Here is a 13,778-nt window from a genome sequence, read left to right as displayed (position 1 = left end):
TCCACATGCATGCCACAGGACATACATCCACATAAAGAATATTTTTAAATATTTTTAAACTTTTTTTAAAAAATGCATGTACTGCATAAGATAGGAAACTTCTGCCTTATATTAAATATGAACCTTGTATAATCATAAAAATCTTTTAGTAGTAAAAAAAGAACTACCATATAACACAACTAATTCACTCCTGGGTATATACTCAGAGAACTCTATACCTTACCATAGTGATATTTCTACCTCCATATTTATTGCTGCTTGAATTGCAAGGAAATGCAACCAGGTTTCATGCTTATCACCAGATAAAAATCTAGTATATTTTTAAAATATTTTTCAGCTCTAAGTGAAAATAAAATCATAAACTTTGCAGGGGGGGGGAAGGACGGATGGACTTAGAATGTATAATATTAAACAAAGTCACTCAAGCTAGAAAGAAAAACATGAACGTCTTAATGTTAAGTGCATATGTATGTAAACAAATGTACATGCGGTTGTAAGAGCGATATTGGACAATGAAAGGCAATGAAGTCACATTATTAGCACTAAGCCATGAAGGTGAATGTAAAGTTCATCAGTTTTCATTGTGGGGTCTTTTCCTATGGAAAATTAAGTCTTTACACAATAAAGTAAGGTTAGCATTTCTTTTTTTCTGCCAGATCTTTGGAAAATTAGCACTATCTTTCTTTTATTATTTCCCCAGTCAGCATAATCATACTCTGTAAACATTTAAAATAAGTAAAAAATTTTAGAAAAAGAAAAGCTCTCAGGGCTGGAGAGATGGTTCAGTGGTTAAGAGCACTGATTTCACCTTCCAGAGGGCCTGAGTTCAATTCCCAGCAACCACATGGTGGCTCACAGCCATCTGTAATGGGATCTGATGCTTTCTGCTCAGTCTGAAGACAGCTACAGTGTACTCACATACATAAATAAACAAACAAACAAGTAAATCTTTAAAAGGAGAAAGAGAAAGAAAAAAGAAGCTCTCTTCATTTGGGCAGCCTGTGATGGTAGATACAGGAGGATCACAAACTCCAGGCCTGCCTAGACTACACAGGGAGTCTCCATCTGAACAACAGATGAGGATCTTCCTTTAAATGCTATTTTAATCTGAACTTTGACTCAGTATTTATTTGCTGATGGTAAGGACTTTTTCTGGTTGGGGCTGGTGCTCCAGGAAGTCACTATCAACTGACAAGATACCACAACCAAAAAACAAACAAACAAAAAAAAAAACAAAAACAAAACACGCTCTGCTAAGCAGTGGGAGATTTAAGGTAGTTTGGATTTGTTTTTGTACTAGGAACTGAAACCTAGGTCCTTTCAAAAGGCAGGTGAAATGTATTCAAGTGTATCCCGATTATATGCCGTTTAGTGATTACCTTTGAGAGATAACATACTAACACATTTATAGATTGAATTATAAAGTGCCTGAGGTTTGCTTTGGAATAAAATGAACGGCAGGTATTGAAGGTGAAGAGATGAAATAGACCCCATTATAAATGTGAAGTTGGGGCAGACTGATCTCCAGAAGCTCTTGCGGATAAATAAATGAAGCTGTTCTCTTTATCTTTGTATGGTTAAAAATCTCTTTTCAAATGTGCTGTAGTAAATACTAAGTCCCCATCAGAAGCAAAATTGTTGGCATACTAATATAATTTTCTCTTACTCTACTGATCATGATTTTTTTTCCTCTTCTTAATAGACTAAAGATATTAAAGAAATAGCCAAAAAGGCGCAGGCTCTTCCAAAGGTGAACTCGAAGAGGCAGAGGACCGTGATCATCACTCAAGGGAGAGAGGACACTGTAGTGGCTACAGGTACTGTGGGGCTGTGTGACAGATCCATGTGTTAAAGCGAGATTAATTGCAGCAAAGTTTTGTTTCTCTTCTACAGTGAGCCTTCCACAGTTTGACTTTCATATTTCTCTCTTCTACCCCTGTGGACATGGTTTTCCTTTCAAGGTTCTAATTTATTAGAAGTCAATCATGAAGCTTGTTTACTTTTGAAATTGGGGAGGATTTTCTCAGTCCAGAAATCGCCTTCTTTTCAAAAACAATACCTTTCACATATAAACCCTTGCATCAGAATAAAATACATTTATTCGATTATGAACAAGTCAAATCCAGAACCGTTTCTTCTGAAATTTTTCTGTCATTGTTGATTTGTTTTTGCAGTACTAAGGGTTTTATTTTTGACAGTCTGTATATTTCTGGCTGTCCAGAGCTCACCTGCCTCTGACTCATACCCCACCCAATACTAGAAATCTTACTTAGGGCATTTTGCATGCCAGACAATTGCTCTACTGTTGAGCTCTCAATCCCTGGCCCTTTTTATACTTCGTATATATAATTTTAGGGGAATGTCTCATGTAATATCCTTTACTGGCCTTGAATTCCTTGTGTAACCCAAACTGACCTTGACTGACCTTAAATTTGAAATCCCCCTGCCTCAGCTTTCCAAAGAGCTTGGTTGCTAATTATAACCTCCTGTTTTCTTTCAAGAAGACAAATCTCATGTCTGTTTTCATACCTTTCATAGAAATAGAAATTTCATCTAGTGATCAAATGTACTATTAATTAATATTTTCAATATGAGGCTACTTTATAATATATTTTAGCTACTATTTAAGCTAAATGTAAGTCTGTTAATTCTTTCTGAATGGTTCATCTTAAATCCAATCAGTTAGTTAATGATTTTATAAACAGTAATATAATTAAACCAATGTATTTGTTTAATACTCAGCTAAACATTAAATGGAACATAACCTTTAAAGATCTACAAAATAAAATTAATTTACATAAAATGTTGAATATAGTCTAAATATTTTATTCTTAAATTTTTGATATAGGTTCTCATTGTGTAACCCAGGCTCCCCTTATAATCTCTGTGCATCCGGGCTGGCCTCACACTTGGAGCAGTTCTACTGCCTCAGCCTTCCAGGTGCTGGCAGGGATAGCAAATGCCCCCCACCACGCCTACTGAAGTTACTTTTTTTTTTTTTAACAAAATGGGATACAAAGAGACACATGAGAAATAATTTACTCAACTTCCTTGTTTGTAGACTTACCAAAAGATAACATCAAGACTTGCTTCAAAAGAAGTCAGTGTGTGGAAGAGTTAAGTGAAATCCATGAGGTGGAAGTGGTCGGGAGTTGATTGTCAGAGTTGGGTATTGGATACAAGGGGAATTGTGGAGCCATTTTACCTACTGTGTTTGAAATTTTCAATGCCAAGAGCTATTGAAAAACTAAAACAAAATCTCAAACACATTCTAGCTAAGTTAAGTGACTTTCCAAAAAAGATAAATATCCTTGTTAAGCCCTGAATTCTAGGAGGGATTTAAAATAAGGAGTTAAGGAGGCTCGTGTGAGCAAAGGTACCAGGTACTGTTCAGTCCTCCACCGATGTGGCAGGAAAAGGCATGCTGTTGGTTTTTGGTAGAGAAAAGAAATAACCCATGAAAGGGTATCTACATGCACAGACAAGATCAATATCTTGTTTGTGTATGGACCAGTTCTGACTTAAACCATGCAGGCTTCTTACAGGAAATGTAATCCTGCCTCGAGATTCATAAGATGCTGCTGGGATGGTCTTTGTGGAGACATACTTTCTAAGTCTTTCTATATCCCGGATCATGTCTCATACAAGCCTCCTCCTCACTCTCGATCTTACTAATTTTCGCCATACTGAAGTTTGGACTCCCTATCTTATAACTGAATTTTTTGTGAGCTTACTTTATGCTTTATTAAATCTATTAAACCACTCCTTTTTTTTTTTTTTTTATTAAACCACTCTTAAGAATGCTTCTAATCGGAAACTTATTTGATGCAAGACATAGCTGATCTTGCTGTTGCTATCGTATGAAAATGAACTTAGAGGATGCGGTATATTGCAATGCATGATAAATACAAGATGGATAGAGAATCTGTTCAGTGGTGTCAGCTACAAAAGCAAACATGATAAATGTTAATGCGGTTTTGAGCCCTGGGATAAGCTATTCAGTGCACAAGCATAGCTGAATCTCTTCGCTGTGTTGTTATTCATGGCAGCCAAATAAATGTCAATAATAAAAGAGAATTAAAGATTTTCATTTCCCAGAGGCAGTCCTCTAATACAGCTTGATCTTTCATTTCATTTGTAATTCGTTCTCATGTAAGGATGCAATCATTCGCCAGGCTCTGGGTGTCATGTTAAGTCATTTAATAATGATTAAGAACATAAAAATGCTTGGCCTGTGGGGCAGTTCACAGAAGAGATGCCAATTTGTTATTGTTTTCCCTCCTTTCCCGCTGAATATGGATCAGCCTTTTCCCACCTCCTAGCATTAAAATACTAATGGAAGATAGAGAGGGAAAGTGTCCCTTAATTTACCATAAGTGACATTCCAGAATGGTACAAGGCACACTTATTAAAGCACTAGCACACTTATTAAAGCACTAATTAGGACTCACTGTGCCTTAAACCTCACACTGTAGGGTATTTTCAATGATCACACTGTTAAGGCATTTAGCAATAATGTTAACAAAAATCAATTTCCTTGCCACTTTTTTTTCTAGAGATGAGATATGATCTCTATAAACCACTTTTTCTCATAGAGGCTCGTAACCGAAAGGCCGATGCTGTCATATGCAAATAAATCATCTAGTGAATTTTGAGTAAATGTAGACCTCCCTTTTTAAAGTATCTTCCCTGCTCTAACAATCCCACTCTGAGCGACATTAGGATAGGCATCCTCGGGGAGTGTATAAGATGCCAGAAGATGGGTCTGGAGGAGTGCTGTGTGTTTCTAGGAAGTTTTCCCTCAGGTGATAGAGATATTCTGATGGTCTCATCCCTCACTTTGAGAATCATTCAGTTAAATAGTTCCACTCAAGGGCCACATTTTATGATTCTGTGGAATGATGGGCGCAGAGTAGCATCTTCTTCAATAAGCCGGGCCTTGATAGATGCCTCTTTCTCTTTACTGCATCCAGAAATACTAAGGACTAGGGGCCAAAGAAATGGCTCAGTGCTTAAGAGTATGTGCTACCCTTCCAGAGGGCCCAGTTCAATTCCTAGCATCCATGTTGGATAGTAACTCCAGCTCCAAGAAACCCAGTGCCCTCTTCTGGCCCAAGTACCTACCTGCATGTGGCACACATTCACACAGATACATAAATAAAAATAATTTTAGAAAACAACTTAGAGTATCAAAGAGCCTGGAGAGATGGCTCAGCCCTTAAGAACACTACTAGAGGACTCAGGTTCAATCCCCAGCACCCTCAAGGCATCACCCACAGGGGATCCTTTGCCTTCTACTGGTCTCTTGGATACCAGGCAAACATGTGGAGCACAGACATCCACATAAGCAAAACACCCATATATGTAAAATAACTGTAAAAATGTATAACGATTAAAAAAAAACTATCAAGAACTCATTGGCTCTTACAGGAAAACTGCAGATTAAATTGTTTGTGCCTTTGAGATACAGCTAACAATGTCCTAAGGTATTACCGGTAAATGAAGGGCTTAAAGCTACCTGTCATCTTCCTAAGTGCTTAAATAAACTCGTTACTTCATCTCGTATTTTTTCATGCTCTCCAAAAACACTAGGTACTCTCCATCCCTGGATAGTAAAGAGTATATGTAAAACTCAGAAAGCACACAATAAGAAATGCAAATTCTAGGGGTTGCGAAGATGGTTCAACAGTTACAAGCACCTGCTGTAGGGCCATCAGAGAGTGTTACATCAACAAGGGCATGCCCCATGTTCTCCAGCAGCCCCAGTTCCAAAGCAGTTGGAAACAAAGGATGACTGGGTCTCGCTGCCTTCCACCCTATTCCAGGAGACACAGCCGCAGGCTTAGAGAGAGACCCTGCTCTGAAGGAACAAATGGAGCGGTAACAGAAGACACTTAACTCTTGTGGCCTCCACATTTGTATGCACTCCACTTAACACACATACAAAGGTTTTATATAAAGTCTCCCCTGGGGTGGTTAAAGTAGTAATGGAAATCACCTTGAAAGTCCATCTTTTGAGCCGGAAAGCTGGCTCAGTGGTTAAGAGTTCTTACTGCTCTTGTAGGAGACTCAAGTCCCGTTCCCTATGCACAGGTCAAACAGGTAACAACTGCCCATCACTTGAGCTCCAAAGGACCCAACACCTCCGGTCTCTTACACTCACATGCACGTATACACACTTGGAATAAATGTTTTTAAAGAAGAAAGTGTCATCTCCGCAGCAGCTAGTTTTAAAGGTTGGTCTTGTTGACATAGGTTGGTGATAGTGAGAACAATTACACTCATTTACAATGTCTGTATATGCTGCGGGTATTTTCCCTGCATGTATGTCTGTGTACCACATGGCTGCCTGGTGCTCAAGGCGACCACAAGAGGGCAATAGATCTCTTAGAACTGGAGTCACAGTCAGTTGTGAGCCACCACAGTTTGAGTCACATGGCGCCGTGAATCAAACCCAGGTCCTCTGGCACAGTGGCCAGTGTTCTTAAACCTCCGACCATCTCCCCATCCCCACTGGTGAAAACCGGTGGCCCGGGTAAGGCAGGAGCATAAGTGTAGAAATAGGAAGACAGCTTTCGGGGGTCAGTTCTTCCCTCCCACCAAGGAGTCTTGGGGATTGAACTCAGGTCAGCAGGTTTGGTAACAAGTGCCTTTACCCTCTAAGACACCTTTCCAGACACCAGTCCCCCTCCCCGCCGCCACATCTGGTGAGATTTTAATAAATCGTCCTTACATTGTGAACAAGTGAGTGAGTTGTTCCTACAGAGATTTGTTTATTGTTTGTTTTTGTTTGTTTGTTTTTCTTCCCAAATTTTTTAAATTGGATAGTCTCTGCATTTACATTTTAGATGTTATTCCTTTCCCACAATCCCATCCTCTCCCCCCCCCCCCATTGCCTCCATGAAGGTGCTCCCTCTCCCAACCACCTTCTCCCACCTCAGCACCTTGGTGTTTCCCTACACTGAGAAAATGAGCCTTCACTGGACCAAAGGCCTCTCTTCCCATTGATGTCAGAGAATGCTATCAATTGCTGCATATGCACCTCGGGCCAAGGGTCTTTCTATGTGAACTCTTTGGTTGGTGTTTTAGTCCCTGGAAGCTGTGATGGGTTTGGTTAGTTGATAATTTTGTTCTTCCCATGGGGTTGCAGACCCTTTCAGCTCCTTCAGTTCTTTCTCTAGAAGTCCACGTGTTCTGTCTGATGGTTAGCTGCAAGCACCCACCTCTGTATCAGTATGGCTCTGGTAGAGCCTCTGAGGAAGCATCCATATCAGATTCCTGCCAGTAAGCACAACTTGGCAACAGCAATAGTGCTTGGGTTTATTGGGTACATAGGGGGTGTATCCCCAGGTGTGACAGTCTCTGGATGATCTTTTCTCCAATCCCTGCTCCTTTATTTGTCCCTTTATTTTCTCCCATGAACATTTTGTTCTTCTTTCTAAGAAAGACTGAGGCATCCACTTTCTGGCCTTCCTTCTCTTTGAGCTTCCTAAGTTCTGTGGATGGTTTCTTGGGTATTCCAAGTTTTTTGGATGAGAGCTTCAAGTTCTATCAATTTGCCTAGGAATTTCATGAAGTCATTGTTTTTAATAGCTGAATTGTACTCCATTGTGTATATGTACCACAATTTCTGTATCTACTCCTCTGTTGAAGGACATCTGGGTTCTTTCCAGCTTTTGGCTACTATAAATAAGGCTTCTATGAACATGGTTGAGCATGTGTCCTTGTTAGATGTTGGAGCTTCTTTTGGGTATATGCCCAGGACTGGTATAACTGGGTCCTCTGGTAGTACCTTGTCCACTTTTCTGAGGAAAAGCCAGACTGATTTACAGAGTAGTTGTGCCAGCTTTCAATCCCACCAACAATGGAGGAATGTTTATCTTTCTCCACATCCTTGCCAGCATCTGCTGTCACCTGATTTTTTGATCTTAGCCATTCTGACTGGTATGAAGTGGAATCTCAGGTTTGTTTTAATTTGCATTTCCCTGATGGCTAGGAATGCTGAGCATTTCTTTGGGTACTTCTCAGGCATTCAATATTCCTTAGTTGAAAATTTTTTGTTTAGCTCTGTACCCCATTTTTTAACAGGATTGTTTGATTCTCTAGAGTCTAACTTCTTAAGTTCTTTGTATATATTGGATACTAGCCCTCTGTCAGATGTAGGATTGGTAAAGATCTTTTCCCACTCGTTTGGTTGCCATTTTGTCCTTTTGACAGTGTCCTGTGTCTTACAGAAGCTTTGCGATTTCATGAGGTCCCATTTGTCGATTCTTGGTCTTAGAGAATAAGGTTTTGGTGTTCTGTTCAGGAAATTTTCCCCTGTGCCTATGTGTTCTAAGCTCTTCCCACTTTCTGTTCTATTAGTTTGAGTGTACCTGGTTTTATGTGGAGGTCTTTGATCCACTTGGACTTGAACTTTGTACAAGGAGATAGGAAAGGATTGATTTGCATTCTTCTGCATGCTGACTGCCAGTTGAACCAGCACCATCTGTTGTAGAGGCTGTCCTTTTTCCATTGAATGTTTTTAGCTGCTTTGTCAAAGATCAAGCAATCATAGGGGTGTGGGTTAATTTCTCGGTCTTCAATTCTATTCCATTGATCTACCTGCCTGTCTCTATACTAATACCATGCAGTTTTTATCACAATTGATCTGTAATACAGCTTGAGGTCAGGGATGGTGATTCCCCTGGAAGTTTTTTTATTGTTGAGAATGGTTTTTGCTGTCCTAGGTTTTTTATTATTCCAAAGAAATTTGCAAATTGTTCTTTCTAACTGTAAATAATTGAGTTGGAATTTTAATGGGGATTGCATTGAATTTGTAGATTGCCGTAGGCAAGATGGCTATTTTTACTATGTTGATCCTTCCAATCCATGAGCATGGGAGATCTTTCCATCTTCTGAGGTTTTCTTCAATTTCCTTCTTCAGAGACTTGAAGTTCTTATCTTACAGATCTTTCACTTGCTTGGTTAGGGTCACACCAAGGTATTTTATATTCTTTGTGACTATTGAGAAGGGTGTTGATACTCTAATTTCTTTCTCAGCCTGTTTGTCCGTAACCACTGAGTCAAAAACATTTTTGAGCGGGGTATGATAGATAGCTCATGCCCATAATGCTAGCTAGCATTTGGGCTGCTGAGGTAACAATCCTCATTCAGACCAGCTTGGGCGACAGGGTGCTTTAAAGTCAACCTGGGCTACAAAGTAAGACCGTCTTTTAAAAAGCAAAATATAACAAAACTAATCTAGACTATCATGTGGGATAATTTAGAACATCCTGACAAAACTATGTTTGTGTCTGGTTTGTGAAGTTTATTGATTTCAGTCCTGAAAAAAAATACAGCTTCCGGCAGCTGCCATGTTTCTAGCATACAGGACTCTGCTGCAATGCAAAAGAACACGTACTGAGCAAGTAGTGTTGATTTCTACAAGGATCTGTTAAGGCAGATTAATGCAATACATATTAAAAACTTACACATATTAACACATATACTTTCCTTTAGAATGTAACAGATACTACAAAATGAATTGAACTCTAATATGCAGACTTATGACTAACTCACGTTCATGTAACTGCAGTCACATAAAGAAACATGGCAGTAGCAGGAAGATGGCGAGTTAGTTTTGGGATAGGATCACTTAGCATGACTCTCACCGAGGAGGGAAAAGGAGAAAGACTGCAGCCCCTCAGAAACCCCTGTCACCCCAACCAAGCCTTCCCCACTACTAGAGACCATTCTCTTACCTTCTCTCGCTAGGTGTTAGTTCTGGTTTGGAAATAGAATCACTTGTATGCAGAATTCTTGTCTGGCTCTGTTTCTGTCCTGACTTGCACACTTCCTATCTTTATAACAATATAGACTGCCCCCAGGAATGTAATGTATTTTTTCTGTTGATTCCTGACTCTTTTCCAAGGAACTCCGTTTCCCTTCATCAGAGCACGGCATTCAGAACACGGATCTGAACTCCTTGAGCTCCTCATTGCTTCTAGACCTTTGAAGCAGATCTTGTCAACAGATGCGTGCTAATAAGCTGTGCGTGTGTGAGACCCATCCAGCCTTTACCCTTTCCTTAATTATCTTTCCCTCTCGCCTTGGATTCTAGATGCATTTCTTGCTTGTCCCGTCATAACGCCGTTTTCGGTTGTTTACCGGTACCCCGGTGAGAGCCTGTTGTGCTTACCATGTCTGTCACCTGGGGTCCCTCGAGCTGTTTCTTCATTCCATCTGCATTCCAGGGTTACAGGCCGCTCTGTGTATTCTATCTTGGTTTCCTTTGGTATCCTGGTTAGTGGTTTTTTTTCAATAGATAAAATTCATCCTAGCAATAGAGAGATGGCTCAGCAGTTGGGAGCACTGACTGCTTTTCCAGAGGTCCTGAGTTCAATTCCCAGCAACCACATGGTGGCTCACAACCATCTGTAATGGGATCTGACGCCCTTTTCTGGTGTGTCTGAAGACAGCTACGGTGCTCATATACATTAGATAGATAGATAGATAGATAGATAGATAGATAGATAGATAGATAGATAGATAGATAAAAATTCATCCTTTGTAATGTCAAATTCTACAGTTCATAAAGATTTTTATCTTTCAGTCCCTAATTTCCAAAGAATGCACCAGTCGGTCTCCACTCTCACCAGCATATGGCACTCAAATGGTGCCAGTGCTCTGCTAGCATTTACTATTGTACATCTTTTCAGTCTTGGCCATTCCGGTGAGGGAATGATGGTATCTCAGTAGGATTTGGTTGGAATTTTTCCTGGTATATACTGAGTGTGCCTCTTGGCACCTGGGTAACTTGTAGGATATTTCCTTTGTAGTCTCTTCCATACTGAGTTGTCTTCTCAGTTTATAATTTTTTCTGTATCTTGCATTTGGTATTATTTATGTGTAAAACGATCTTATTATGTAGCCCAGGCTAGCCTAAAACTTGTAATCCTCCTGCTTCACCCACAACCAAGTACTGAGAGTATAGTCATTAATGCTTCCTTAATTCTCTTTGAATATTTTGACCGTTTCCCCCTCCCCCACTTAGGGATTTTTCTGTTTTGCATTAAATAGTTGTTGTCTTAGTTAGGGTTTTTTTATTGCTGTGAACAGACACCATGACCAAGGCAAGTCTTATAAATAAAAATATTTAATTGAGGCTGGCTTATAGGTTCAGAGGTTTCAGTCCAGTATCAAGGCAGGAGCATGGCATCATCCAGGCAGGCATGGTGCAGGAGGAGCTGAGAGTTCTACATCTTCATCCAAAGGAAGCCAGGAACAGACTGGGCACCCTCAGGCAGCTAGGAGGAGTGTCTCCAAGCCCATCCCCAGAGTGACACACTTCCTCCAACAAGGCCACACCTTCTGCTAGTGCCACTCCCTGGGCCAAGCATATACAAACCATGACACACAGCATAGCTTGACTTAACTGTGTCCTATAGGATTTTGTTGGGTTTTATTTCCTTTTGGATGGTTGCATTTTAACCAACCCATCTTTTCCGTTTCTTTTAAGTGTTGGGAACTTTAGGAGATGTTGTGGTGCCTTAGTCTCTCATACCAGTGTTAATAAATAAAGGAGTGGGCAAGGAAATGATGGATGGTTAAATAAGTGAGGGGAAAAGATGGAGCAAGTCCAGTTCTGAAACAGAGCTTATGGTGTATAAATAACGTTAGGTAAATGAGAATAAAAATGAAAAGCATAAAAGTTTTAAAAGCAAAGACCTCAAACAATATTTTTAATGAAAAAAAGGAATAAAGAAAATTTGTTTTGTAAAATAAGGCAAAGAAGGAGCATGAGATGGTCACTGGATAAGGGGACTTGCCATCACAACCAACAACCTGGGTTTGATCCCGAAAATCTACGGGTGGGCTTTGTTCTGTTTTTAAGAAGATAAAGAATTAAAGGCTTCTCTCTGAGTCTCCCAGTGTTGGGAGCGGTCTGGGGTGGGGCTGGCTTGCTGGACTGTATTGTAGCTCCATGTGTTGCAATAGTTTCTACTGTTGTCCTGTGCTGGCTGAGGTAAATATGTCAGTGTTAAAGTCTGTGTGCACTTTAGAAACTCCCCTTCTTTCTTTGTGTGCCTGGAGACTGTGCTGGTCCAGTCCAATACAGACCTTATATTCTGTAGATCAGGCACATTACCATTCTTTCCAGAGTAGACCACCCCCACCCCACCCTGCCTTGTGCACTTAGGGGCATCAGAGTTCCTGGGCAAGAAATGATAGATAGCTCTCGGTATATGAAGACCTGAGATAGCAAAAGGCCTGGAAGGGGGGAAAATGGGTAATGGGCACCCTGCTTGCCACTGAGAGTTTTCAGACCCTATGTGTCAGTAAACTATCGGAGAGAGGAATGTGATTGCCGCTTTGGTCATCTACTCAGCCAGGGTTGGGGATGGAGGCTGTTTCCCACTTCCCTCTTCATCAGCTTTTAATTCTCCTGTCACCAGCTTGATCACCCACGGACTTCCTGTTTCTGTCCTCTGAAGTAGTCTCTATCACCCTGACTTTCTCACTGGAGGAAATGTACCGCCTCACCCTGGGCCTCCCATCCCAGATCCACACAGATGAAATGGACATCAGAGAAAACGGTCCCGCCCCCCAGGGCAAATCCTCTCCACTGAATTCTCTATGAAACACTGTCATAGAATTCTCTGTGACTCGTGTCTCCACGAAGGATGTATTTCAATGTCATTTCCTCTGGATGGAGACCTGGAGAACAAATGCCCTGGAGGTTGTGTGGACTCTTCACAGAGTTGGTTCCTTTGTCTGTGTGTGCTGCTGTTGTGTCTCGATGCCCGGGAACTTCTGAAACAAACCATGACCTTGACTTTCTGGGCTATGAGATTGGATTTACCACTTTATTTCTACCATAAATTAGAGGTCATCGCAGGGTTGCTGTGAAGGGTCAACTTTGCTGTTTGTTATGATAAAATCAACACCAAATTTGCAGTTAGCTCATCTGGGATCTGTTAGGCATTTAAACCTTAAGCCTTCATAACAAACCCATAAATATTAACGATCTTAACTCTAGGAACTTTGGGAACTCATCTCATAGAGAAGTCAGGACAGGTTTGAAAATAAACTCTCGTGTTTCTTGGTTTTTATCATAACATTACTTTGTATATTCAAATTTATCTTGTTAGGTTTTTTTTTTCGAGTACAAAGATCTGTTGGGAGGAAAGGAGAATATTATATGTTTTAATTTCATTTCCTTTTGAGATCTTTTATGTGCATTAGCATTTGTCTGAATGTTTGTCTGTGCAACGTGTGCTTACAATGCCCGCAGGGGACAAAAGATAAAGTCAGATCCCTTGGGACTGGAGTTGCAGATGCTGTAAGCCTCCATGGGGGTACTGTGAATCAAACCTGGGTCCTCCGGAAGACCCACAGGGCTCTTAATAGCTAGCCATCTCTCCAGCCCTAAATCATATTTTATAGAACAGTTGGCTAGAGTAAGCCTTTAGCTGTCTCCTTGTTGGTATTTAAACATAATGAGGCACATCATAATCAGAGAATCATTAGATTACTTTGACAGTTGGCAATAAGAGTCCAATTCAGCTTGCCACTTGTTTATTTATAAAGCACGGTCACATTTGTCACTATTGACAATCATGACAATTGATCTGGGTTCTGTCTGAATCTTATGTGTGGTGCTGTGTATTAAAAATCTCAATTCAGCTTCAAACATTGCCAGCTTTTCCCCTAGCTACTCTGTGTTTACTTAATAGGAGAATACACATACCTGTTTACTGTTGGTGGTGGTTTTTTCTTTAGGTAAATTGTACTAA

General features: G+C 40.4%; 1 protein-coding gene across 3 annotated transcripts in view; it reads left to right on the top strand.

The window, feature by feature from the left end:
* Nucleotides 1-13,778, top strand: part of ADK (adenosine kinase) — a 374,447-nt gene that overhangs the window by 305,491 nt on the left and 55,178 nt on the right. For 2 of the 3 annotated variants that reach the window (XM_080926020.1, XM_080926021.1), the window contains exon 9: nucleotides 1,703-1,817. The exons of the other annotated variant lie outside the window; for it this stretch is intronic. In XM_080926020.1, coding sequence (XP_080782146.1) covers nucleotides 1,703-1,817 — 115 coding nt within the window. The remainder of the gene's footprint in view (nucleotides 1-1,702; nucleotides 1,818-13,778) is intronic. 3 annotated transcript variants of the gene reach the window in all.

This window comes from Micromys minutus, assembly GCF_963924665.1.
Source record: "Micromys minutus genome assembly, chromosome: 12".
NCBI classification, from domain to species: domain Eukaryota; kingdom Metazoa; phylum Chordata; class Mammalia; order Rodentia; family Muridae; genus Micromys; species Micromys minutus.
This window is presented reverse-complemented; position numbering and strand designations above follow the sequence as displayed.